Here is a 23690-nt window from a genome sequence, read left to right as displayed (position 1 = left end):
TCCAACAGCTGTTCCCCTCCATCCAGTGGCCTCAGACACTTCCTTTGTATTCACTGCCAGTGGCTCTCCGTGTGATTTCATTTGCGAGAAGGAGAAAGGCCTTCTGCCAAAAGCTATCTGCCCCATCAGCCTGCCACGGATGGATTGTCATAAATGACTCCTGAGCAAAGGAAATGAATGCTAGAAAGAGGTTCCACACGGCAGGCCTGCAGCCCCCTCCTCTGAGAGGCCCCGCTACCCGCACCCAGCCAGGCTGAGGGCCGGGCTTGCTCACCCTGCCTGTCCGGGCACACCTCGTCTCTCCTCGCCTTGGACTTGGACGGACGAGAGCCAGGGTGAGCCTGTCTGCACCTCCTCTCCCTACCTGGGAGATAGATGTTGTGTGTTTTGTTGGCTGTTTCATCCCCTATGAGAATACACCTGAACCTTTTTTTTCTTTTTTTCTTTTCTTTTCTTTTTTTTTTTTTTTTTTTTTTTTGGTGCAGAAAGCTAGTTTTATTAAAGCATGGGGAGGACAGGTCCAGTGGGCAGAAAGAGCTGCCAATTTAAACGTTAACAGAGTCTGCTGCAGGAAGATTGGCTGGGCCATTCATCCTGCCAGATACTCTCCTCTAGGGCACAGCCAAGTGGAAGGTGCTTTTTAAAATCTCCTGGAGAGGGACGCCTGGGTAACTCAGTTGGCTAAGCGTCCAGCTCTTTTTTTTTTTTTTTTAATTTATTGTCACGTTAGCTAACATACAGTGTATACAGTGTAGTCTTGGCTTCGGGAGTAGATTCCCGTGATTCATCACTTCCATACAACACCCAGTGCTCATCCCAACAAGTGCCCTCCTCAATGCCCATCACCCATTTTCCCCTCTCTGCCTCCCCCCCACACCACCATCAACCCTCAGTTTGTTCTCTGTATTTAAGAGTCTCTTATGGTTTGCCTCCCTCTCTGTTTGTAACTTATTTTTCCTTCCCTTCCCCCATGGTCTTCTGTTAAGTTTCTCAAATTCCACATATGAGTGAAAACACGATTTCTGTCTTTTCCTGACTGGCTTATTTCATTAGTGTCAAACTCTTGATTTCAGCTCAGGTCGTGATCCTACAGTTCATGAGGTCAAACCCACATCAGGCTCTATGCTGACAGCATGGAGCCTGCTTGGGAGTCTCTCTCTCTCTCTCTCTCTCTCTCTCTCTCTCTCTCTCTGCCCCTCCTCAGCTCACACTCCCTTTCTCTCTCAAAATAAATAGGGGCGCCTGGGTGGCTCAGCAGGTTGAACGTCCAACTTCGGCTCAGGTCATGATCTCACAGTTTGTGAGTTCGAGCCCCACGTCAGGCTCTGTGCTGACAGCTCAGAGCCTGGAGCCTGCTTTGGATTCTGTGTCTCCCTCTCTCTCTCTGCCCTTCCCCTGCTCATGCTCTGTCTCTGCTTCAAAAATAAATAAATATTAAAAAAAATAACTTGAAAAAAAATCTTTAAAAATATAAATAAATAAATAAATAAATAAATAAATAAATAAATAAAAAGAAAAACTCCTGGAGATCCACAGTTTTTAGCCACAGGCCCTCCAAGGGTTTTTCTATCTTTTGAAGCTCTCCCTCAACCCAAGTGCACAAAACGGGTCTTTCCTTGACCTTCTCCCACGCCCACCCGCTCCCAAAGGAGCAGATCTGATACATCATTTGCTTCTGTGCGCTTTCTGCCTCCCAGATCACCAGCTTCATCACTACAAAGAACATATGTAGCTCTTCACACACAGCACGCATTTCTCCTCCCCGAGAAGGAGGTGAACCATCTCTCTTTCTGGCCACAAGCGATTTATAATCCTTGAGCCTCCCAGCCAGGTTTTGGAGGCCCTTCCCGAGTAACTTCAGGACAGCAAAGGGAAACACGATAATAATCTGCTAAAAGAATAACATAAAAGGACGTAAGTAATGTATGTGTGTATATGTGTTTGTATGTGTGCATGCGTATAATTTTTTATTAAAAGAATTGGGGGGCGCCTGGGTGGCGCAGTCGGTTAAGCGTCCGACTTCAGCCAGGTCACGATCTCGCGGTCCCTGAGTTCGAGCCCCGCGTCGGGCTCTGGGCTGATGGCTCAGAGCCTGGAGCCTGTTTCCGATTCTGTGTCTCCCTCTCTCTCTGCCCCTCCCCCGTTCATGAAAAAAAAAAAAAAAAAAAAAGAATTGGAATCAGGAGACTCCCAAAGAGGTCCGGTGACTTGTCCAAGTTCCCAGCAAGTGCATGCTAAGTGGAAAACAAATTGGCAAATCCCCCTTTTCTTGACTCATTAAGCCCCGGCTGAGTCCCAGGCAACACAGGTGCCAAGGGAGTGGGAAGGTATCCCGTTGTTTGCAAGTATTATTCCCTGAGGATGAACTTGGCCCCGGGAGCTCTTTGCCCCACTTGTCCAGATCCCATCACAGGCCTGTTGCTAATCCCCACCCCCAGTGTGAGCCAATGTCATTCTCCTCTCCCAAAGCTCTTCAACATCCTGGGCTTCCAACTGAATTAAGCAACAAACAAACAAACAAAAAACCCAAAAAACAAAAACAAAAAACTCGTTGGCCTGATGTAGTAGACTTCTTGTGGAGAGGTACCCCATCCCCCTCCCTGAGGGGCGGGCCCGCATCCTGTCTAAATCAACAAACACATAATGAAGTTGTTACCCTGGGCCAGGTACTGTGTTTGTCCCATCTGGCCTCGAGCCTCCCTCACCCAAGAATGTGGAAACAGAACCCTGGAACCGAGTGCAGGTTGACTCAGTGGTGCCATATTTGGCCAGTGTGCATGGAAAAGCAGAGCGAGCCTGTCTGCAGAAGGGGAGAGAGTGAAGCAGTTGTGATGAGTCTGTGGACAACGGTCCCAGAGAAGGGAGAAGTTTACCCTAGTTCCTCATAGCAGTCCTGTCCTGTCCCTGATGCCCCCAAAGCCCAGCTGTGCCTCTGACACAGAGTTCTGTGAGGACTGTCCTGTAGCCCACCAACAAATTCTTTTGGACTATTCAGCTTGAGTGGGTTCCTGTTACTTGTAACCTGACAATCCTTAAGACACAGCTTGTCTCAGCCAGAAGTCTGCCAGTTCCTCTGTGCTAATCAGCTACCTTTCAAAATAGCAGTATCCAGGTACTGCTAGGGCACTGTTGAAAATGGCGAATGGGTGCTTTTGGTCACTCATTTGAGTGTAGACCAGTTTGGTAACTTCCTTTCCTCCAAGACTGACCAGATAGGATCAGGGACATTTGGGGGATTCAGAGTTTTGATGCAAAAAATGGAAGGAGGGAAGGGAAGGGAAGGGAAGGGAAGGGAAGGGAAGGGAAGGGAAGGGAAGAAGGAAGGAAGGAAGGAAGGAAGGAAGGAAGGAAGGAAGGAAGAAAAGAAAGGAAAAAAGGGGAAGAAGGAAGGAGATATTTTAAGGGAGGCAATCTTAGGTGTAGGGAAGGCACCTTCAGATACTGGAAAATGTGCCCAAGGTTAGTCCTGCTCCCAGTAATAAGGAAAATAATTCATTATCATTATGACTCATTAGTATTTTTAATTTACACAATGCCTTCCTTCCAAGGAACTCATTATGTTGATGGAGGTTCATTATAAGAAAGAGATTTGGGAGTGGAATTTATGTTGGACATAGTCTTCTAAATATGGCAACAAGGACCTTTATTACATGGGTACATGACTTGAAGCAAAGCTCTCTCTATAAGCTAATTAGGAAGGGATGTAAAGCTGTGTCACGTCTGGGTGATGCTGAAGGAGAGATGTACTGCTCCCTTAAAGCCTTACTATAAAACCACATTCCCATCCAAATATTAAATTCATTACACTTGAAACTAATATGATCTTGTACATCAATTATACCTCAAAGAAATCATGCTGCTCCTAAAATCATAAAATATCCTGAGTTTGATATATTTGAATAGCATTAAAGTTAGTTATTGCTTGATGAGAAAACCGTATTGTAAATTTTACATTTTAGCCCAGGAAAATGGACAGGTGTTTCTATTCGGAAACCTGCAAAGCCAGCTTGAATAGAGCCATGCTGGTTATGAGCCCGGGGATATCTGCCACCAGCTGGACTACCCACTGGACAAAGAACTTTGCTCTGGTTCTGGGAGGTTACTGGTGCAGATTTTAAAGGAGCGGACTCCTGCCCTGGTGGATCCCATCTGGTACTTCTCCACTTGTGCGGTAATAAAATGTCCCGTCGTGCTCCTGGGAGCCTCACACACTGACCTTACACGTCGCATGAAGACTGTTTCAAAGGTCATACAACCCGGGGAAGCCAGCCGCACAGGTTGTTGCAGAAAACGAGGCACCAGGAGGCATTCATGCTGTCAGCCTCTTAGGGGGTATTCTTGGTTTGGGGTCAGACCACAGTGAGGGGGAGTCAGATTTTCCCTTTGCCCCCAACCTCAACTCATCCTCCCCATCCAGTTCCGTTCATTCAGTATTTATCAAGGGCCTGCTCAATGGCAGCCCCAGCGCTACGTACGAGGGGTACTGTGAGGGCCCCCGGCCTTCGTGTTCACCAAGCGTAAGCAGGCTGTTTCGTAATTAACTCACACTCACTGTTCGGGTCGGTGCCGTGATGGAAGAGTGTGTGCAGGCCGTCACGAGCACATGAGGCGGTGTGGGAGTGGTGTGGGGGCCCACGTTAGCAATGAGGTGGCATCTAAGATTTACAGGAGAGGTGGGACCAAGCTGTAAGGGTATTGGGAAGGGGTGAGGGCGGGGAGGAGGGTGCTCCGGTGTGAAGCATGGCCTGGGCAAAGAGGCCCTGAGCTCAACCAAGGGGGGCTGAAGCTGTGTGAGCGAGGTGGAGAGTGAGGCCTGATAAGGCTGGAGCCTTGGAGGCCAACGCCAACGACACCGAGCTCTAATGACACCAAGGGCTGATCTGAGGCAGAATGAAACATATTTGCATTTTTAAGGGTCATTCTGCCAGCTTTGTGGAGGAAGCCACCAAGGGTGGGGGAGGGCATGAGAGGGCACTGAGAGCCCTAGTATTACTGCTTGCGTCTCAGTGACCGAGGTGCTTGGGCAGAGGTAGCGTGGAGATAAAGAGAGGCAGACAGATTGGAGGCATGTGATGGAGACTCATTCAAATCAACTACATACAGGAGGGGAGGAAGGGGAGGTGTCAAGGATGAGCGAGAGGGTGGATGGTCATGCCATCCACTGAGGTTGGCTCAACGAGAGGAGGAAGAGATCAATGAGGAAGACTAACACCTGGATTTTGGACGTGCTGAGTATGAGGCATTTGAGACACGAGCTGGGAGCTCCAAAGAGAGACCTGGGCTGCATGCAGACCACTGGGGGACCAGGGCACGTGACAGCACGTGGGGCCACGGCCAGGGGTGAGATTCTCACAGAGAGTGCAGGGGGAGGGGCGCCTGGGTGGCGCAGTCGGTTAAGCATCCGACTTCAGCCAGGTCACGATCTCGCGGCCCGTGAGTTCGAGCCCCGCGTCAGGCTCTGGGCTGATGGCTCAGAGCCTGGAGCCTGTTTCCGATTCTGTGTCTCCCTCTCTCTCTGCCCCTCCCCCGTTCATGCTCTGTCTCTCTCTGTCCCAAAAATAAATAAATGTTGAGAGTGCAGGGGGAGAAAAGAGGAGGCCAGGATTGGGCTGGGAGGGACTGCAGCATTTCAAGGTCACGCAGAGAAACTGCAGCCAGCTCAGGAGTTTGGGAAGGACTGAGCAGGGACGGGAGGGGCCGCAGACACAGGAGTGGAGTCACAGAGCCCATGTGGACAGTGCTCCCCGTGAGCCCAGACAGCCACGGCAAGTGCCGCTGGGAGTCAGGCAGGCTGAGAACGGAGGCACATCCTCTGGGTTTGGCAACACAAGGGTCACAGGTGACCTTGGCGAGGGTCACCAACGGTTGGGGAGAAAGCCAGGATGGAGTGGTTTCGGGTGAATGGGAAGGGAGGAAGGGAGGAGAGAGGCCAGCAGCAGGGAAGGAGAGGAGGAGCAGGGTGTGGAGCAGGGACTCATCCCAGCTTGCCCAGCACTCCCCCAGCTTTGGCACTGAAAGTCCTCCATGCTGGGAACGCACTTAGTCCCGCGGAAATCCAGACAGCTAGTGGCCATAACGTGGAGTCTAGCAAAGTTATTGTGCTTGTCATTTTTAGACACGGAAATGGACATTTATGAATGCTAACGGGAAGGATCCACCTGAGGGAGGAGTCCCGGTCACCTGTCCAAAGGTTCCACGTTGCTCACACAGAAGTGAAAAGGCTGTCACTTCTTCATCCTCCCCAGGCCATCCAAGGTCCAAGCCCCAAGGTGCGCAGGCAAAACCAGTGTTTCTGGTGCAAGATGACTGAATTTGCTCCCTGCAGTCACATCGAGGGAGGCTCTTGCCTACCACCCTGGGGACACAATGAGAACACCTGCTTTACAGGGGGGAGAACCTGGGTGTGGGCACTGGGGCCTCCGCTCATTAAAAGTATGAAGGTGCTTCTTTGGGATTTTGTTTGTAAAATTCCCCTAAATGAGGGCCGGGTAGAACTCCTTTAAAAACAACGGCTGAATCCCAGCTAGGTAATCAGATGAGGCTCCCGACCCACAGGCCAGGAGGCGTTCCAAGCACAACGCTGACTTCCTAGACTGGGACAGAGAGACCAGGGGAGCAGTCCTTGCCAAGCCCAGGGAAGGCTTGGCCCCGCCCTGAGTGCCACAGCAGCCCAGACGCCCCTACCCCCATGGCAGGTGGGGAGATCCAAGCACCAAGTGGTTTTTGGGCCTCATCCAAAGCAGCCTCGGATACCTGGCAGAAAACCAAAAGCCAATGGGCAAATGACCTCTGACTTTTGGGCTCATGCATTCTCTTTCCTGAGACTCCCTAGGGCAGCCGAAGACCAAGAACCTCGCCAGGGCTCCAGAATCCTTCTGGGTGTGGGCGGCGGAGGGGGGGCTCCTCAACCCCACCGATCAATCTTGTGGGTTGAAATGTTGTAGAAATAAAACTAATGAGCTGGGGCTTGCTCTAGATGATAGTAAAATATACTGCAAATAATTAGAACATAACAGAACATAGAACATAATAATTAGTAGTCAGATCCGTGGAACAGACAGAAGCAACTTAACGAGAATTTGGTATATGATAAAGATGGGATCACGACTCAAAAGGAAGGAAAGCACATGTAGTAAATAAGCAGTGTTGTGTGACATTGTTTATTAAGAATACAAAGGAGAGTGGGGCGCCTGGGTGGCGCAGTCGGTTAAGTGACCGATTTCGGCTCAGGTCATGATCTCACGGTTTGTGGGTTCGAGCCCCACGTCAGGCTGTGTACTGACAGCTCAGAGCCTGGAGCCTGCTTCGGATTCTGTGTCTCCCCTCTCTCTCTGCCCCTCCCCTGCTTGCAGTCTGCCTCTCTCTCTCAAAAACAAATAAACATTAAAAAAAATTAAGAATATAAGGGAGAGAACATGAAAGAGAGAAATAAATTTTTTAAAAGGCTCCTTACCTACCTTATTCCAAAAAGACTTCCAGGTGCATTAAAAAGCTAAGAAAATGTTAGAGGAAAATGGGGGTGGGGAGAGAACCATGTAACTAAATTATTTAGACTAACAAGGGATTTTTTAATCCTAAAAGTGAATACATCAGTCTTAATGGTAAATATACAGCCTGACCTCATAAAAAAATTGAACTTCTGTGTGGCAAACCAAAACATAAAAAAAAAAAAAAAATTAAAAAGCAATTTGCCCAACAGGGAAGGGGGAAGGGGAGCACTTGCAATAAATATGCCAAAGAAGGCTTATAAAGAAAGTTTAAGAGATAACAATCTCAATAGAAGAATGGGCAAAGGACATGAACAGACAAGTAGCAAAAGAAGTACAAATGGCCAATGAACTACCACCACCAACTCCAATATCACTAGTAACCAAAGAAATGCAAAGAAAAATAAGATGCCATAGCTCATCCATCAGTTTTACAAAGCTCACTCACTTGAGAACAACAGAAAGTAAAAAACACAAGCACTTCCAGTGCTGGGGGGAATATAAATTGGTACATTTTTTTCTGGAGGGTAATGTGGTTACTACAGATCCAAGTCTTAAAAATGCTCACACACTAAGTCTCTGTAATTTCACCACCAGGGATCCATTCTACGGCAGTAACCAAAGACGTAAGCAAAAACATATGTACAAAAGCATTTATCACCGAGTCATTTTCAATAGTGAGAAATTAGAAGCAAGCTAAATATCCCATACGAGGGGGCTAATTAAATAAATCATGAAACATTCATACAATAGAATATATTCTGAATAGAAGTGACATCTTAAAGGATATTAAATGACATGAGAAAACACTTAAAATACAGTGGTTAAGTGGAAAAACCTAGGACTCAGAATGATACATATCACGTGGTTCCAAGGGGAGAGCAGGGGACAAGCATAGAAAAAGGCTTAGAGAAATAGACCAAAAATGTTAACAGTGGCTATAGCTTAATGATGGAATTACAGGAGAGTTTTCTGTTACTCTTGCATATTTTTATTTCCCTATTTTCTAAATGAATACTCATCTGTTTTAAGATTAGGAAAATAAAAAAGGTTATCTTGAATAAATGCCTCCTCCCCTCCCCTTCCCTCTACACACAAAGTCTGAAGACAGCACCTACTAAGATGAGCACAGATCCCTCGGTTCGCTTAGCTGTGAGCTGGACCCCTAAAGGAATATGGCCTAAAGAAATGAAAGAAAGGAGACAGATGTTTAGAGGGAGGGGAGATGGGGAGAATAAAGGAGGTAACTAGGGATGGTCCAGAATGTGGAATGATGCTGAGGCCCACACTGGCCTTGCTGGGGCCTGGATGTTACTCTTGCATCCATTAATTTGATTTTTTAGAGAGATCAGAAGAGTCTGGGCACTTTGGGGTCCAGACTCCATTGTAGCCGGATGGTGGCCCTCTCCTGCTCCATCCTCCTGTCCCCTTCCCTTTCATTGGCTTCTTAGGGGAAAGGCAGTGCAGAGACAATTCTAGGACAGTGATGATGATGGAGGAACAACAGGAACCCCAGGGAGGCACTGGGGCTGGCTGCTCATTGTTTGTGACTACTGTCCCCATCCCGTTTTTCCCAGAACCACATGGGCTCTCGGGAAACACAAAATTTGGGGTCAAGGTGTTCTCCTGGACTGAAAGGTGGCCATTTTCTCCTTTACCAGCTGTTGTGTACCCCAATGTCCTTGGAGCAGGCAGACCAGGAAGGGACCTCCCCGGTCTCCGCACAGCACAGCATGGGAGGTGTTTCTGCATTTATTCCTCACCAATGATGCTTCTGAACACCTGCTACTGTGTGTTCTGGGTGTGCTGGGTAACCTGGGCTCAAAGCTGAAGAAAATAAAGTCCCCCTTCTAGGAGCTCATTGATTACTAAAAAAAGGCACCAAGAAACAACCGTAATAAATCATCTGCTTCTAAGAAATGGACTCACTACCTGCCAGACATGTGCTGAGAGTTACAATGCTTTTCTTTCTTTTTTCTTTCATGTATACAAATACACACACACACACACACACACACACACACACAGTTGACCCTTGAACAATGCAGTATCAGGGGCACTGACCCCCACCATGCAGTCAAAAATCCAGGTATAATTTGACTCCCCCCAAACTGAACTACTGTTGGCCTGCTGTTGACTGGAAGCCTTACTGATAATTTGGAACAGTCAATTAACGCATATTTTGTATCTGTATTATACACTGTATTCTTGTAATAAATTAAGCTATAAAAAATAAAATATTATTAAGAAAATCATAAGGAAGAAAAAGTATATTTACAGTCCTATACTGGAGTTATTGAAAAACATCCACACATAAGTGGACCAGTACAGTTTGAACCTGCGTTGCCCAAGGGCCAACTGTATGTTTAAATTTTTTTTACATACGGTAAAACTCTGCATCTGTGTGTGTGTGTGTGTGTATGTGTGTGTGCACGTGCGCACGCGTGCACAGTTCTGAATTTTTGTAAATGCATAGGGTTGGGTAACTGCGTTAGATTCAGAACAGTTCCTTCAGCCAAATATTCTCTCATAGTCGTCCCCCACCCACCCCAACCACCCTGTAGCCATTGATGCATTCTCTGTCCCTATGGCTCACCTTTTCCAGAATGTCACATAAATCATACAAGTATGTATCCTTTTGAGTCTGGCTTGACTTTTGCCAGTTCATTCAAGATTCATCCACATTGTTGCATCCATCAGTATTTTGTTCCTTTTTATTGTTGAGTAGCATTCCATTGTGTGGAAGTCCCCCCCCTCCCTCCTTTATCTATGCACCAGCTGAAGGACATCTGGGTTGTTTCCAGTTTGGGGTGATTATGAATAAAAATAAAGCTGCTTAAACATTCATGTGCCTGTTTTTGTGTGCACGTGAGTAATTTCTCTTGGGCAAGTAATTTACAATTCTCTCTTTAATCCTCACCTCTAGCCTGCAAAAGCATCACTATCCGCATTTTACAGAATGGGAACATGAGGCGTGGACAGGTTTGTACATTGTGCACAAAGGGCTGGAGGACCTGGACTGTGGTTCAGCCGACACAGACCGAGCGCCTCCTAATGGCCAGGCAGTGTCTGCCCTCAAGGATTTCTGCTCTGCGCAAGAACCAACCTGTCAACAGGCGATTCCTGTCATGCAACAGGTTCCCAGAAGGCACTATGGAAGCCAAGAGGTGGAGCACCTGACTAAGCTCTGTGCTGGGGTTGTGCCCAGTTGAGTCACAGAGAAGCAAAAGTTAACCAGGAGGAGGACATTCCAGGCAGAGGGACAGCAGGGATGAAGGCTTGGAGACATAAAACTGTTAGTGGCATTTTCCAAAATTAATGGGCTGACTGGTAGAGGATCCATGTGGGAAAAAAATAGGAAATATTTTTGGGCAGGTAGGTGGGGTATGACAACAGAGGACTTTAATTCCAGGTTAAAGGGTTTGGATATTAAAACAATGCTAGCTGACATGTCTAGAGTACTTATTATCTCCCAGATTCTGTGCCTCTCTGGGAGGCTTGAAGATCTGTGAGCTGGAAGGAGGTCTTTGAAGCAAAATGGTGCATGGGTAAAACTCAGGGTAAAGATTATTGACAAGTAAAAATGCCTGGTACCAAACACATGCGGTGTCTAAGGAAACATTCTCCCCTGGCAGTGCTCTTCTTTGCTTTCCTCTTTGCTTTGCCCCCTAGCTCGCTTCATGGATGAAAAGCGAACTTACTGTATGGCTACTGAAATTGCTTACATGTCTAATTCCCCCACTAGACCAGGAGCCCCTTCAATTTCTGAGTCCTCATCACTGACCACAGTGTCTGCTATATAGCAGGTGATCTCTGAATGTTTACTGAACAAATAAAGTATTTTGTTCATTAAGTATTTTGGTTAATAAATAGTTACCACATCAAACTCAGATCACCTATTTCCAAAGAATTAGAATGTAATAAAACAGGCCTTGTGGAAGAATATTGTCAACAATAATTCACCTTCTCTTCCCCACCTCCATGGAGGAGTATGCTCCCTGACTTCTGGTTTGGGGCTCTATGAAGTGACTTGCATCAGCCAACTGGATACTAGCAGATGTGAATCCAGCAGGGGCTTGAAAGTGCTTGCATACTTGGACCTCTGCTATCACCATGGGAACAAATCCTGGTCAGCCTAGGATGATGTGAGACATTTGGGACATACTCTTCCTTTCACGCTCTGTGAAAGGAAGATGTGAGACATTTGGGACATACTCCAGATCTCACCTGCTGCTTTGAGACACGCTGCTAAACCCAGATGAGATTAGCCCAGTAGACCTGCAGAAGAGTCAGCAAAAAGTACATGCTTGTTTTGTAGGTCTCTGAGATTTTGGAATTGTTTGTTATGTAGCAATAACTGACAGATACAACCCTATACTAAAAATGCACCAACTATAATTTAGTTGTCCTTTGTTTAGTAAGGTAAGTCACAGACTGTGGTTTCAGAGTACTTCTGACTCTCCGTTTCCTCGTCTTGAAAATCTGTACAGGTGTTACGAGGATTGAGTGAGGTGACCCAAGAATGTGTGCCATTATTATTATTATTATTATTGAGGTGTTTCTGGACTTTGAGTCCCTGCCTTAAACAGCAGTATCCACTGCGTGTGGGGATATGCCAGTGAGCAGAGAGCTCCAGATCACCGAATGTCAAGTGACAGAGCACTTAACTGTACAGCAACGTATGTCCTTCCAGAATGACCTACGCTGAACTCCCCCACCTTCTGCCAGAGAACTAAGGCACCACTGCCTGTTTATTACAGTCAGTTAGTTGATGACGCAGCTGTCCTGGAGGAGGTAGAGTCAGTGTCCTCGTCCTGTGTCCTGTGGCGTGAGCGAGGCTAAGATGTGGTGGATTTAATGCGCTAACGCTCAGGCTGTGGCGGGCTGCCAGCAGAGCACTTAGCACGGCCCCCCCCTCCCCTCCCATCTGTCTTCACTCCAATGGACGCTTAATGCCGCTGCATGCTAACAGGCAAAGAGCATAGGATGTGAGAACACCCAAAACAGGGGCGAGAAGAACAACCAAACAGAACCTGTCTCACGAGACCACTTTGCCTCCTCGGTCCATCCGCCCACAGACCTACCCAGAGTAGCTCATTTTGTCCCACCAAAGGGCAAACTATGAAGATCTCCCCACGCCCCACCTACCCCCACAGAAGGTTAAGGAGAGTTCTTTCCATCCTTAATCAAATTCATACACTGTGATGTCTCCACAAACGGCCACCTGCAGGCATGGGCTCTGACAGCCCTCCAGCTTCCAAATCCTCAGGATCTGGTGATAAATTCTGCAAAGACTGGTGCTGTCCTGTCCTCAGAGTGTCAGGAACCTACCGGTGTTTGGCTGGGCATTGGAAACGTTTCTAGAGGCCCAACAGAATCAGAAAACAACCCATCCCACGTTACATAATCGGGCCAGGAAAACATGTTTCATATTAGTGAGGCAGCCAGCAATTTCCTAGGACTCAGACAGAGGTCTGGGTTGTTCCTTTGGCTCCGGACCTGTTCAGAATGACAGTATTTTAACCTCTCTGTATCTCCTCATCTGTGAGCACAGACACATGAAGCTGCCCCCTCTGTCCTTAACATGCTGCTTTGTATACTGTACCCTGTCTTCCACTCTGGAGATGATGAATACATATCAAAGCCCGAGAATTATTATGTGTCTCAGAGAGGCTGGGAAGATCAATAAGATGTTTCAGCACAAAGAGGAAATGAAAATGAAGAGATATCAAGGTCCTCAGAAGCAGACCAGATCCATACAAAAGTACAACAGAACCAGCTGTACAATCAAAAAGGCAGTCCCCTTAGACTGTGACACCCGGCTGCACGCTGTGTGAATGCAGATTCCCAGCTGCCCGCCAAGCGATGCCCCAGCCCGCCCGTCGTCCCCCTGGCAGGACTGCTCACCTCCCTCCCTGTGCTCCCTTAGCACCTACTTCACCATAATACAGGGGGAAAAGGCTGCTGGGGGCAGAACTGCATCCTGTTCATGGGCTGTGGAGGCAGACAGGCCTGGGTTCAAATTCTGGCTCCCCCACTTGACCTCCGGAAAGCGATTCAACCTCTCTTGGCCTGTTTCTTCATCTGGGATGTAGAGGTAAGAATACCTCTGTCACAGGATGGTCACCAGGGTTAAATGACTATGTATGGACAATACTCCCCAATGTCCGGCGCACGGTCAGTGCCCAGCAGAATTCTGTTGGACGGAGGGTGGGTAAGCAGCAGCGCTGACTTCTTCCATGTGGTCTCACAGGCCCCTGACCTTTGAAGGGCCTCCCCGTTTGGTTGATGCTCTGTTGACGGTGTGCTGCAATTCCTAATTTTTGAGTATGGGTGCCATATTTTTTTTGTCACTGGGCCCCACAAATCATAAAGCTGGTCCTGCTGAGCAGCCCCCCGGAGGCCAGCTGTGGCTCTCTGGGCATCTTTGCCACCCTATAAAGTTATAAGGCAAAACCCACATGACCCCACATTTGGGTTTGGTACTTCGGGCAAAGATACTACATTTGGAACAAAATCAAAGAGAATATTTTGTACTAAACTCCACATCATTTTATGACAAGCTTCTAGGTATTGGTTTAAAAAAAAAAAAAAGCAGCCTCACCACTGGGGAGAAAGGTCCTTCCCGACTCCCACCATTTCCTTCCTCATGGAGAGAGGGTGGTGATTCTGCCCTCCCTCAGCCCCCTCTTCCCTCTGCCCAGGATAGGCAGAGCCATTATCAATAATCAATTTAGTACACTTGGGAGCAACAAACTGGGCATGCTCAGCTCTGCTCCCCACTTTCTCCTCTTCCCGGGCAGGAGAAGGTAGAGTCTGTCCTAGGCCAGCCAGCTGTGACAAGGGAAGTGGGTCTCCTTCCTGGGCGCGATAGTAGGAAACCCATTTGGCTCTCACACCGCACCACGCCCTTCAACTAGCCTTGTTTGGTAACAGCAGTGATATATATGCTGGCTTTCAGTTACTATTCCACTGTCTCACTCCTCAACTTGTTCAGTTCTTGAGTGGGAAGAGGGTTGCTATTTAATGGATATCCTCAACGACCCCAACAACCAGACAAGCCCTGCCAGCCATCTTTGTGACTTAGGACAAGATTTAATTAAAATGCCTCATTAAAAACCTGGGTTGCCTGGGTGGCGCAGACAGTTAAGCGATCAACTTCGGCTCAGGTCACGATCTCGTAGTTTGGGCGTTTGAGCCCTACATCATCAGGCTCTGTGCTGACAGCTCAGAGCCTGGAGCCTGCTTTGGATTCTGTGCCTTACTCTCTCTCTCTGCTTCTCCCCTCTCATGTGCGCTGCTCTCTCTCTCTCAAAAATAAATAAATATTAAAAAAAATTTTTTTTAATTCTTCATTAAAAGCTTAAATTATAGTGAGGAAGTGGATACAGGAGAGAAGCTTATATTCATGGCATCTCCAAGCTGAAAGACACCAAGATAATTTACTGCAGACTCCTTGGTTCAAGAAGGAGAAAATCCAAAGAAGTTAAAAGGCTGGTACATTGGTTCTGAAATGATAATGTACATCAGGATCATCTGGAGAGCCTGTTAAAACACAGACTGCTTGGGTCCACCCCTGAGTTTTGGTTTCAGTCGATCTGGGGGTGAGGCCCAAGAAAATGCATTTCTACCAAGTTCCTCTAGTGATGCTAAACCTGCCAGTCCAGGAACCCTACTCTGAGAACCACTGGGCTGGCATCAAATGAGTGAGCCTGTTATAACAGATCAGGGACCAGGATCCAGATGTCCTGCATTCTAACTGAATGCCCTTTCTGATCTGTCCTCTCGTCTCACGGTTGCACCTTCCTCAGCCCTGGCTAGAAGTTCCCTTTGCACATTCCACGGGGGAATGAACCAGCGCTCCTTGCCAAAATAACATCTATAATGAGCCTTGAGCTTCCTAGAAAAAAATGCTTTAACAATGCTAAGTATTTCTGGCACTAACACATATTATAAAAAAACACGAGAAAAGCATTTTTTAAAGAGTGTCTTATGAAGAAAATTTAATGCAGCGAAAGAGGAAAATACAATCGTGCTTAGGACCAAGAACACAAAAAGCTGGCCGATATTTTTCTGATCCTTCTATGGTGTTATCTAGGTCTCTGCTTATTTTGCTAAGAAAACTGCTCATACTCTCCCAGAGCACAGGGAGCAAAGCGTTTTTTCAAGTCCATCTTCAATGAGCTCTCTCTTATTGACCATGCAACCTGCACTATTGATCTAGAAATTACATTCCCATCTCAAAATACAGGCAAGCAGGGCCAGAAGACCTGTTTCCAAACTCCACACCTCCATGGCCACCAACAGTCCCACATCCAAGTGACGACCACAGTCCTGCTCAACTGTCCCTTCATGTCAAACCCCTTCCAGGAAAATGCCACTAGTGCAGAAAGCTCAGCCACAGAACTGTGCAGAGATCTCCAATTACAAGGGGTTGGCTGGGCAACCGAATCCTCAGTGAGGTGCTCTGGGATTGCATCTAGACCAGAGCTGTCCAACAGAAATATGGAATTGGAGTTTTCTCAAAAGCAGCCACATTAAAAAGGTAAGAAGAAACAGGTAAATGTTAATAATATATTTTATTTACTCAATATCTCCAAAGTAGTATTATTTCAACATGTAACCAATATAAAAATATTAATGAGATGGTTTGCTTTTTTTTTTTTCAGACCAAGTCTTTGAAATGGGCTCATTTTTACACTTACAGCATATTTCAATTTGGACTACCTGCATTTCCAATGCTCTATAGCCATATTGGACAGCACAAGACCAGAGCTTGGCCCAAACGGGCGTTTTGGAGCACGTTAGAAACTGTTTGGATAGAAAAGCAGCTCAGCTCAACGCAGAGCATCTGGGAGGAACAGACACATACCATCCCACCTGAGTCCTCCTGGCTCTCTGTGGAATCCCACACCGTGCTACTAAAAGGTTTGCTTGTTGGTAGCAGGCATTCTTAAATTTTTTTTTTATTGTTTATTTACTTCAGAGAGAGAGAGAGCGAGCATGAGCAGGGAAGGAGAGAGAGAGGGAGACACAGGATCCGAAGCAGGCTCCAGGCTCTGAGCTGTCAGCACAGAGCCCGACACCGGGCTCATACTCATGAGCCATGAGATCATAACCTGAGGCAAAGTCAGACACTTAACCGACTGAGCCAGTCAGGCGTCCCTGTAGCAGGCATTCTTTTGGACTAAACTTCTTGTTTTTATTTTTCCAAGAACCTCTAATTTTAATACACCCATCCCCAAATCTACAGAGCTCAGGAATGCAGATATACGCATCGTCATTTTATGAAAAATGGAATATCCCCATCCTCCCACTCCCCTTGAAGCCAGTGTGTAAACTGATTGCACGAATAAGCCTCACCATAAAGGATTCTCACTAAGACGTCGTCACAAAGACCCACAAACACACACATCACTCCATACCCATGTAGACCAAAAATGTACACACACGAAATTTATCCTCTACTTATGTTTATAAAACTTACCAGAATGTTGAGTTTCTTTTCCTGCTTGAAATTTTCAATAAATTCCCATATTTTCTTGGAATTAGACAAGGCCATGATGTGCAGAAAGATGTTCTAAACCAGAACACAAACAAACAAGAAGTTGTAAAGCTTTTTTTTTTTAAAAAAAGATAGAAACTAGCATTTTTTAATTCAAAATACATGTACATGGTTTTAAAATAAAATAGTTTGGAAATACAAAACGGAAAGTAACAATCTCACTCCTCGAAAGTAAACCGTCGCTCACCGTTTCTTATTAATCATCCAGAAATATTTTAAGCATGTATAGTTATATACATATGTTTAAAGCATAATATAGACTATGTATATTAGGGGCACCTGGGTGGCTCAGTCGGTTAAATGTCCAGCTTAGGCTCAGGCCATGATCTTGTGGCTTGTGAGTTCAAGCCCTGCATTAGGCTCTGTGCTGACAGATGAGAACCTGGAGCCTGCTTCAGATTCTGTCTCCCTCTTTCTCTGCCCTTCCCTCCCCCCACTTGCACTCTGTCTCTCTCTCTCTCAAAAAATAAACATTAGGGGCGCCTGGGTGGCTTGGTCGGTTAAGCGTCTGACTTCGGCTCAGGTCATGATCTCACGGTCCGTGAGTTCGAGCCCCGCGTCGGACTCTGTGCTGACAGCTCGGAGCCTGGAGCCTGTTTCAGATTCTGTGTGTCCCTCTCTCTCTGCCCCTCCCCTGTTCATGCTCTGTCTCTCTCTGTCTCAAAAATAGATAAACGTTAAAAAATAAAAAATAAACATTAATTTTTTTAAATAAAAATAAATATATTATATATATTAAGCACGATACACATATTATAAATATATGCCCCCTTCCATACAAATAGGATCAGACTATGCCTTGCTCTGCTTCCTTCTTTCTCACTTAAGGTTTGGAGATTTTTTTGTTACATATAAATCTGTCTTATTTCTTTTAATGGCTACATAACATACTTTGACATGGATGTGTTATAGTTTCCTCCTGCCAGTCATTTAGGAGTTTTTTGTCAATGTTTTGCTCTTACGACAATATCCAAGGTACATCATAACTATAAGACGACAACTTCCTTTGTTACTTGGTCCTTGCTTATGATGTTTATCAATTTCCACGTTGTGCTATAGCCATTGCTGGACACAGCTCCCTCCCCCAGTAGACTCAGGACTTCTCGATGGAGGAGACATGTTGAATCACCCCCTTCCCTCGTGGGGGTACACACAGCCACACACATAAATGATTCATGTATGTGGGCTGTTCAGCCCCTTCTCTGTGCCCAGCACAGGAATCAAGCTTATATTCTGAGTATCCAGTGAATGCAAGGACATGCTGTCCGAGCCCCGGAAGGCATCTGTGACTTATCACCAGCCCAAGGCAGAGACTCCTGCTGCTTCAGAGACCTGACAACTGAACTGACAGGTGAGATACTGAGCAGCAGCCACAATTCCTTTCATAAAGCAGGGTTCGGTGCCTTGCCTCAATTTCCCCATTAATTAAGCCATAGAACCCAAGACCATAGTCAGAATTTCTTTCTACCGTTCTGAAAACATATCGTTTTCTCACTCTCTGAGACAGTCTTGGAAAATGAGAAGATGGAAACAATCCTACATTTTCATGCCTCAGAAGGTCTATAGTCAGCTTAACTATCATATTCAGCTCAAGTCTGACACAGCTGAATATTCCTCTACTTTCAAAGGCTAGGAAAAGCATGGTCTGTACAGGACTCTGCTCTTTGAAAAAGACTGTGGGGGTGTCTGGGTGGCTCAGTTGGATGAGTGTCCGACTTGATTTTGGCTCAGGTCATGATCCCAGGGTCGTGGGATCAAGCCCTGCACCGTGCTCCTGCAGAGCATGGAGTCTTCTTGGGATTCTCTCTCTCTCTCTCTCTCTCTCTCTCTCTCTCTCTCTCTCTCTCTCCCCCTTTGCCCGTCCCCTGCTCTCTCTCTAATAAAAAATAAACATAAAAAATAAAAAAGGCTGTGAAGGCACTTGCTCAGCCACAGTGGACACAGGCTGCCTGCTGACTCCTTCCTGGATGGGCTGCGAGCACCCCCACTCCAATGACTACAAACTAAGTCTATAGACGCCCAGTCCTTTCTTTTGAGATCCTCCCCACAACCACCCTAAAACTCCCTCCTACCCAATAGTGCCAAGTAACACTCGTACAAAATCCAGGTTCAAAAAACAACAAAATTCAAGTGAACGAAAATCAATTCCACTTTGAACATTCCACAACCTCCTTGAGCTTCCTGGAGGCACCTGGGGCATCCCAGCATCGGACGGAGGTAACAGCATGGAAGACAGAATCACTGTCCTAGATAAATCAGCCATGGGGCCCGCTGAAATGAAGCATCATGAAAAGATGGAAGGAAATCATCTGTCTCCCTCTGGGAGAAAATAGAAGGCCAGAAAGCACCCAGAAGGGAAGGCCAGGAGTCTGCTGTGACCAGCAGAAGGAGCTAGGAACAGACACAAGTGCGCAAAAACCACCAATCTGCTGATCTACATGTGTCAAGGCTGGCCCTAGGAGCCACTGGGCACTGCGGTGCTAACTCTTTAAAGCTCGGGATATAAGTGTGGTTGTTGAAGTTGAACAAAAGCCAACTGGATCCTTTCTGCTGATGAGTCACCATGTTCCATGGCCTAGGAGTCATGAGACGACATCACAGGAACCCCTCTACCCATGTGAGAGCGTGAGTCTGAGGAGCAAATGGGAAACAGTGCACGAATGTGCCCTCAGTAGAAATCACCGCGTAGGAATGAGGTGCCAGTTAATATTCACGTCGGGCAGGCAGGAGGCTAAACCAATAATTCTCAAAAGGTTGAAATTCCACATTGACCTGGGAGATCTGGAGAGTAGAAACCCCCGTTTTACCTCTTAGTGTCCACATATTGTTGGGGTCGATCCCCACAAGACATAAGCCACATTTACGGCACCTTCTGGCCACATCAGGAATGCGGCAGGAGTTAAAATGTTGCCCCGACACCGCACCTCTGTAATCTTTCTCCTCAAAACCTGTAACTCCAGTCTAATCATGAGAAAAACATCAGACAAATCCTGATTGAGGGACAGTATGCAAAATCCCTGACCTGTACTTCTCAAAACCTTCAGGCTCATCACAAACTAGGAGAGCCTGAGAAACCATCACAGCCAAGAGGAGACTGAGGAGGCACGATGACCAAATGCAATGTGGTCCTGGATGGGATCTGAGAACAGAAACGGGGCAGTAGGCAAGAACGAGGGAAAAGTGAATAGCATATGGACTTCGGTTAATAATAAAGTACCCATATTGGTCCACCGGTTGTAACAAATGTAATAAATGTTAACGAAGGGGAAACTGGATGCGGGGTAAGTGGGAACTCTGTACTAGTTGTACAACTTTTCTGTGCATGTACAACTATTCTAAAATATTAGACTATTCTAAGATTTTTAAAAAATGTTGCCCAAGGAGATCATGCCAGATCAAAGACAGACAGCAAGATGGTAATGAAGTGCAACAAGAAGCTGAGGAAGGAAGGTCCACTCTGATTTCCTCCCCCAGGCCCACTGGAGACATTGTGCCAGAAACAGTGGGCTGGCGGGCAGGGACTTCGTGTCAGTAAGCATTCGTTCACTCCAGCAAGAGCACCACGGCAGGATGTTGACTTCTTTGCCGTCCACGCGTCTGACGGGACCAAGCCAGTGTGTACAGGCCACTGATGTGAACACGACCTCACACCTTCCTGGTGCCCACAGTCACCTGACCCGGCTGGCCTGCGGTGCACACGCTCAAGCCTTCCTGCTCAAGGGACCCCTGCACCCAACATGCAGCCGGGACCACTCCCTCCATACTCTCACTGCTCCACGGGCCTACGCCCCGATTAAAGAGAAGTGGGTACCTTGGGGCAGAGAACGTAAGGGTGGGAGTGGTAACAGCATTAGTACGAAAACTATGGATAACGCAATAGTCTCCTGCTGACTGAGAGCTACATGCTCGATGACACCCTGCACTACCCATGTCATGGCACACACAACGTCACATCCGTCTAACAGGAAACTTTCTTTTTAATGTTTTATTTATTTTTGAGAGAGAGAGAGAGCACTAATGAGAGAGGAAGAGAGAGAGAGGGGCGGGGGGACTGAGGATCCAAAGCGGCCTCTGCACTGACAGCAGAGAGCCTGATGTGGGCTCGAACTCACGAACCATGAGATCATGAGCTGAGCTGAAGTCGGAAGCTCAACCGACTGAGCCACCCAGGCGTCCCCAGAAACCTCTTTCAACAGAGGGAGTTGAATGAAGGGACTGGTCCCCAGAGGAGGAAGGTGAGGGCTCAGCTGGGACCAGCCAATAGCCAAGGGATGACGAAGAGCAGGAAGCTACCAGCCTAGGCTGGAGGAACAGAGGAGGTGGTGTGGCCTGAGCCAGGCTCGCCACCAAAAGGAAGACCCTCAGAGCGGTCCGGCCGTTGCCAGGGAAGTTGAATGTCCTGCTTCTCCCTTCTTCCCACCCACCGATCTTCCTCAATGGCCAAACCCGGCCAGCAGCTGGCTGATGTGAAGGCGGGAGAAACACGTACTTGGGGGGTCCGCGCATCTACTCCCCGCCTGCCCCCTCTGTGCTGCAGAGCTGAGCCGGCAGGCCCCGGGGTGGACTCCCACGCTTCCTGCAACTGCTTGTCAACCACATCATCCCTCCCAAGACCGTGAGGGGCTGCGTCAGACTCTGTCCTCTCCCCAGCTCCCAGCACACTGCCCGACATAGGGTTCACACTCAAGCATATGATCAAATATAGAGTAACATCACTCCTACTTTTCAGTTGGGGACACTGGAGTTCAGGGAAGCGAAGAACACTGCCCAAGCTCACAGGGCTAGCGAGCGCACAACCAGACACCGATCCGAGCCCAGAGCCTTCCCACGCCCCACGTTTGTGTGGGGGCTGCATGTGCTAGACCAGATGAAGCTATGGAACTCTCTCTTTCATAAAGGGAGAGGAGCGGCTGATCCCTGGCAGAGCCTGGGGGGGGGGGCTACACTGAGTCAGGGACAGGACACCACGCCACAGGGATGAGCGGACAGGCCCTGTCAGCCCCGGCCCCTCAGAGCTCTCTGCACCGGAGGCCACTTACAAACACAAGAAAAGGAGTCTCCACTGTGTGAGCTCCGACCCCACCTTGGGTACGTACATGGGGAGGGCCGGGAGCAGTAAATAACGGGCTGCCTCTCTCCCCAGCCCCGGAAACACGTTTGCTCCCTCTTTCCAGCTCTATGCTCCCAACAGTGGTGGAGGTGGATATAAGGAGGGCTCACTATTACAAACAAAACCATACTGTCACCTTTTTCCGTATCAATCCACTTTGTCAAAAATGTAGCCCAAACCACAGCAGGCTGGAATCCAGGCACTCCCTGGCCCGCCTGTGGCCTATTAGTATTCTTGTTGCGTCCCGCAGCAGCACAACTGAAAGTTATCAGCAGGCAGACAGCCAGCTTTCAATCTCAAGAACTGCAGCCCCAGATCGAGGCGGCACTCACGCATTAGAGAAGATTTAGAGACCCTCACGCTCGCAGCCAGCGCTGAGCCTCTGTGTGGCATCTGACGGCCAGAGACCACAGACGCGTGGTGAGAAGAGAAAGAACGGGGCTTGCTTTGAAAACGTTATTTAAGAAATAATAATAACAGCCTTCAGGAGCAGATGCAAAATACTCCGTTCTAGATTGGGGCATTTTTTCCTTCTGGCCAAGGTCCAAGCTTGAGGGGGCAGGGGGTGCTGCGTCCCCGCCCAGTCCCTTCCCACGGGCCCACCCGCTGGAGCAGAGGGTTCCCCGGAAAGAGGAGGAGACTTCGGCAGAATGGAAGGGAGGACAGAGGAACATTCTTCAGTGAACGCGAGGGGCCCCTTCCGTCTTCCCCTTTCTGTCTCCAGCTCCTAGCATGCAGCCTGACATAGCACTCACTCTCAAACATATGTTCACAGAATGATATCACCCCCATTTCTCAGAGGAGAAAACTGAGGTTGAGGGAAACGAAGAACACTGCCCAAGCTCTCTTTACAGTGGGTTTTCCCCAGGTTTTCCATCTGGGGGCCAGCTTCACGGGGTCCAACCCGTGTAGGTAAGCAAGCCCCACCCTTGGAAGGGCCCCACACTTTCAGGGGGGTCTGCCTTCACCGTCTTGAAGTGTTCAATACTTTTTACACGGGGGCCCACATTCTCATTTTGCGCTGTGCCCCGCAAATTACGCAGCCAGTCCTGGCTCCGTTTTAGGAAGGGGAGAGCACAAGATGTGGGCCAGCTCTGAAAGCTCTCGTGAGGACGTGGCTCTCGTCAAGAGCTAACTGTTGCCTGTTTATTGGAAAGCCACTGGGTCAGTTCACAGCTTGGCTTGTGGTGCCTGAGTCCCCCTCAATGTGTCTCACTGACCCGGGCTCCTTCCCTGGTGGAAATCCCAAGAGAGTCACAGTCAGTATAACATCTCTGCAGCAGGGACTGGCCCCCGCCTGCTGTCTCACAGGCAGCCCAGGGCGTGGAGTCAAACCCAGCCATGGAAAAGCAAGCGCGGCTCCAGCTCCCAGGGGGGTTGGGGGCTGCCTCCAACGCAAAAGCACCAACACAGGCCACTGCCAAGGCCAGGGAGCGCGGGCAGCAGTTCGGCCCCCGCAGCAGCTGACGAGGTCAGCTTGCAAGAAACCCCCAGCGGGAGGGGCAAAGAGCAGCTCACCTGGTTACCG

The 23690-nt window shown here is 48.0% G+C and overlaps 1 protein-coding gene across 1 annotated transcript in view; it reads right to left on the bottom strand.

The window, feature by feature from the left end:
* Nucleotides 1–23690, bottom strand: part of DHRS12 (dehydrogenase/reductase 12) — a 106251-nt gene that overhangs the window by 4003 nt on the left and 78558 nt on the right. The window contains exons 4-5 of the mRNA XM_047850467.1: nucleotides 16975–17067; nucleotides 6159–6355 (exon numbers count right to left, since the gene is read on the bottom strand). Coding sequence (XP_047706423.1) covers nucleotides 6159–6355; nucleotides 16975–17067 — 290 coding nt within the window. The remainder of the gene's footprint in view (nucleotides 1–6158; nucleotides 6356–16974; nucleotides 17068–23690) is intronic.

Source organism: Prionailurus viverrinus, chromosome A1 (genome assembly GCF_022837055.1).
Source record: "Prionailurus viverrinus isolate Anna chromosome A1, UM_Priviv_1.0, whole genome shotgun sequence".
Lineage (NCBI taxonomy): Eukaryota > Metazoa > Chordata > Mammalia > Carnivora > Felidae > Prionailurus > Prionailurus viverrinus.
The sequence above is the reverse complement of the archived record's forward strand: the minus strand, read 5'-3'. Positions and strand labels throughout refer to the sequence as shown.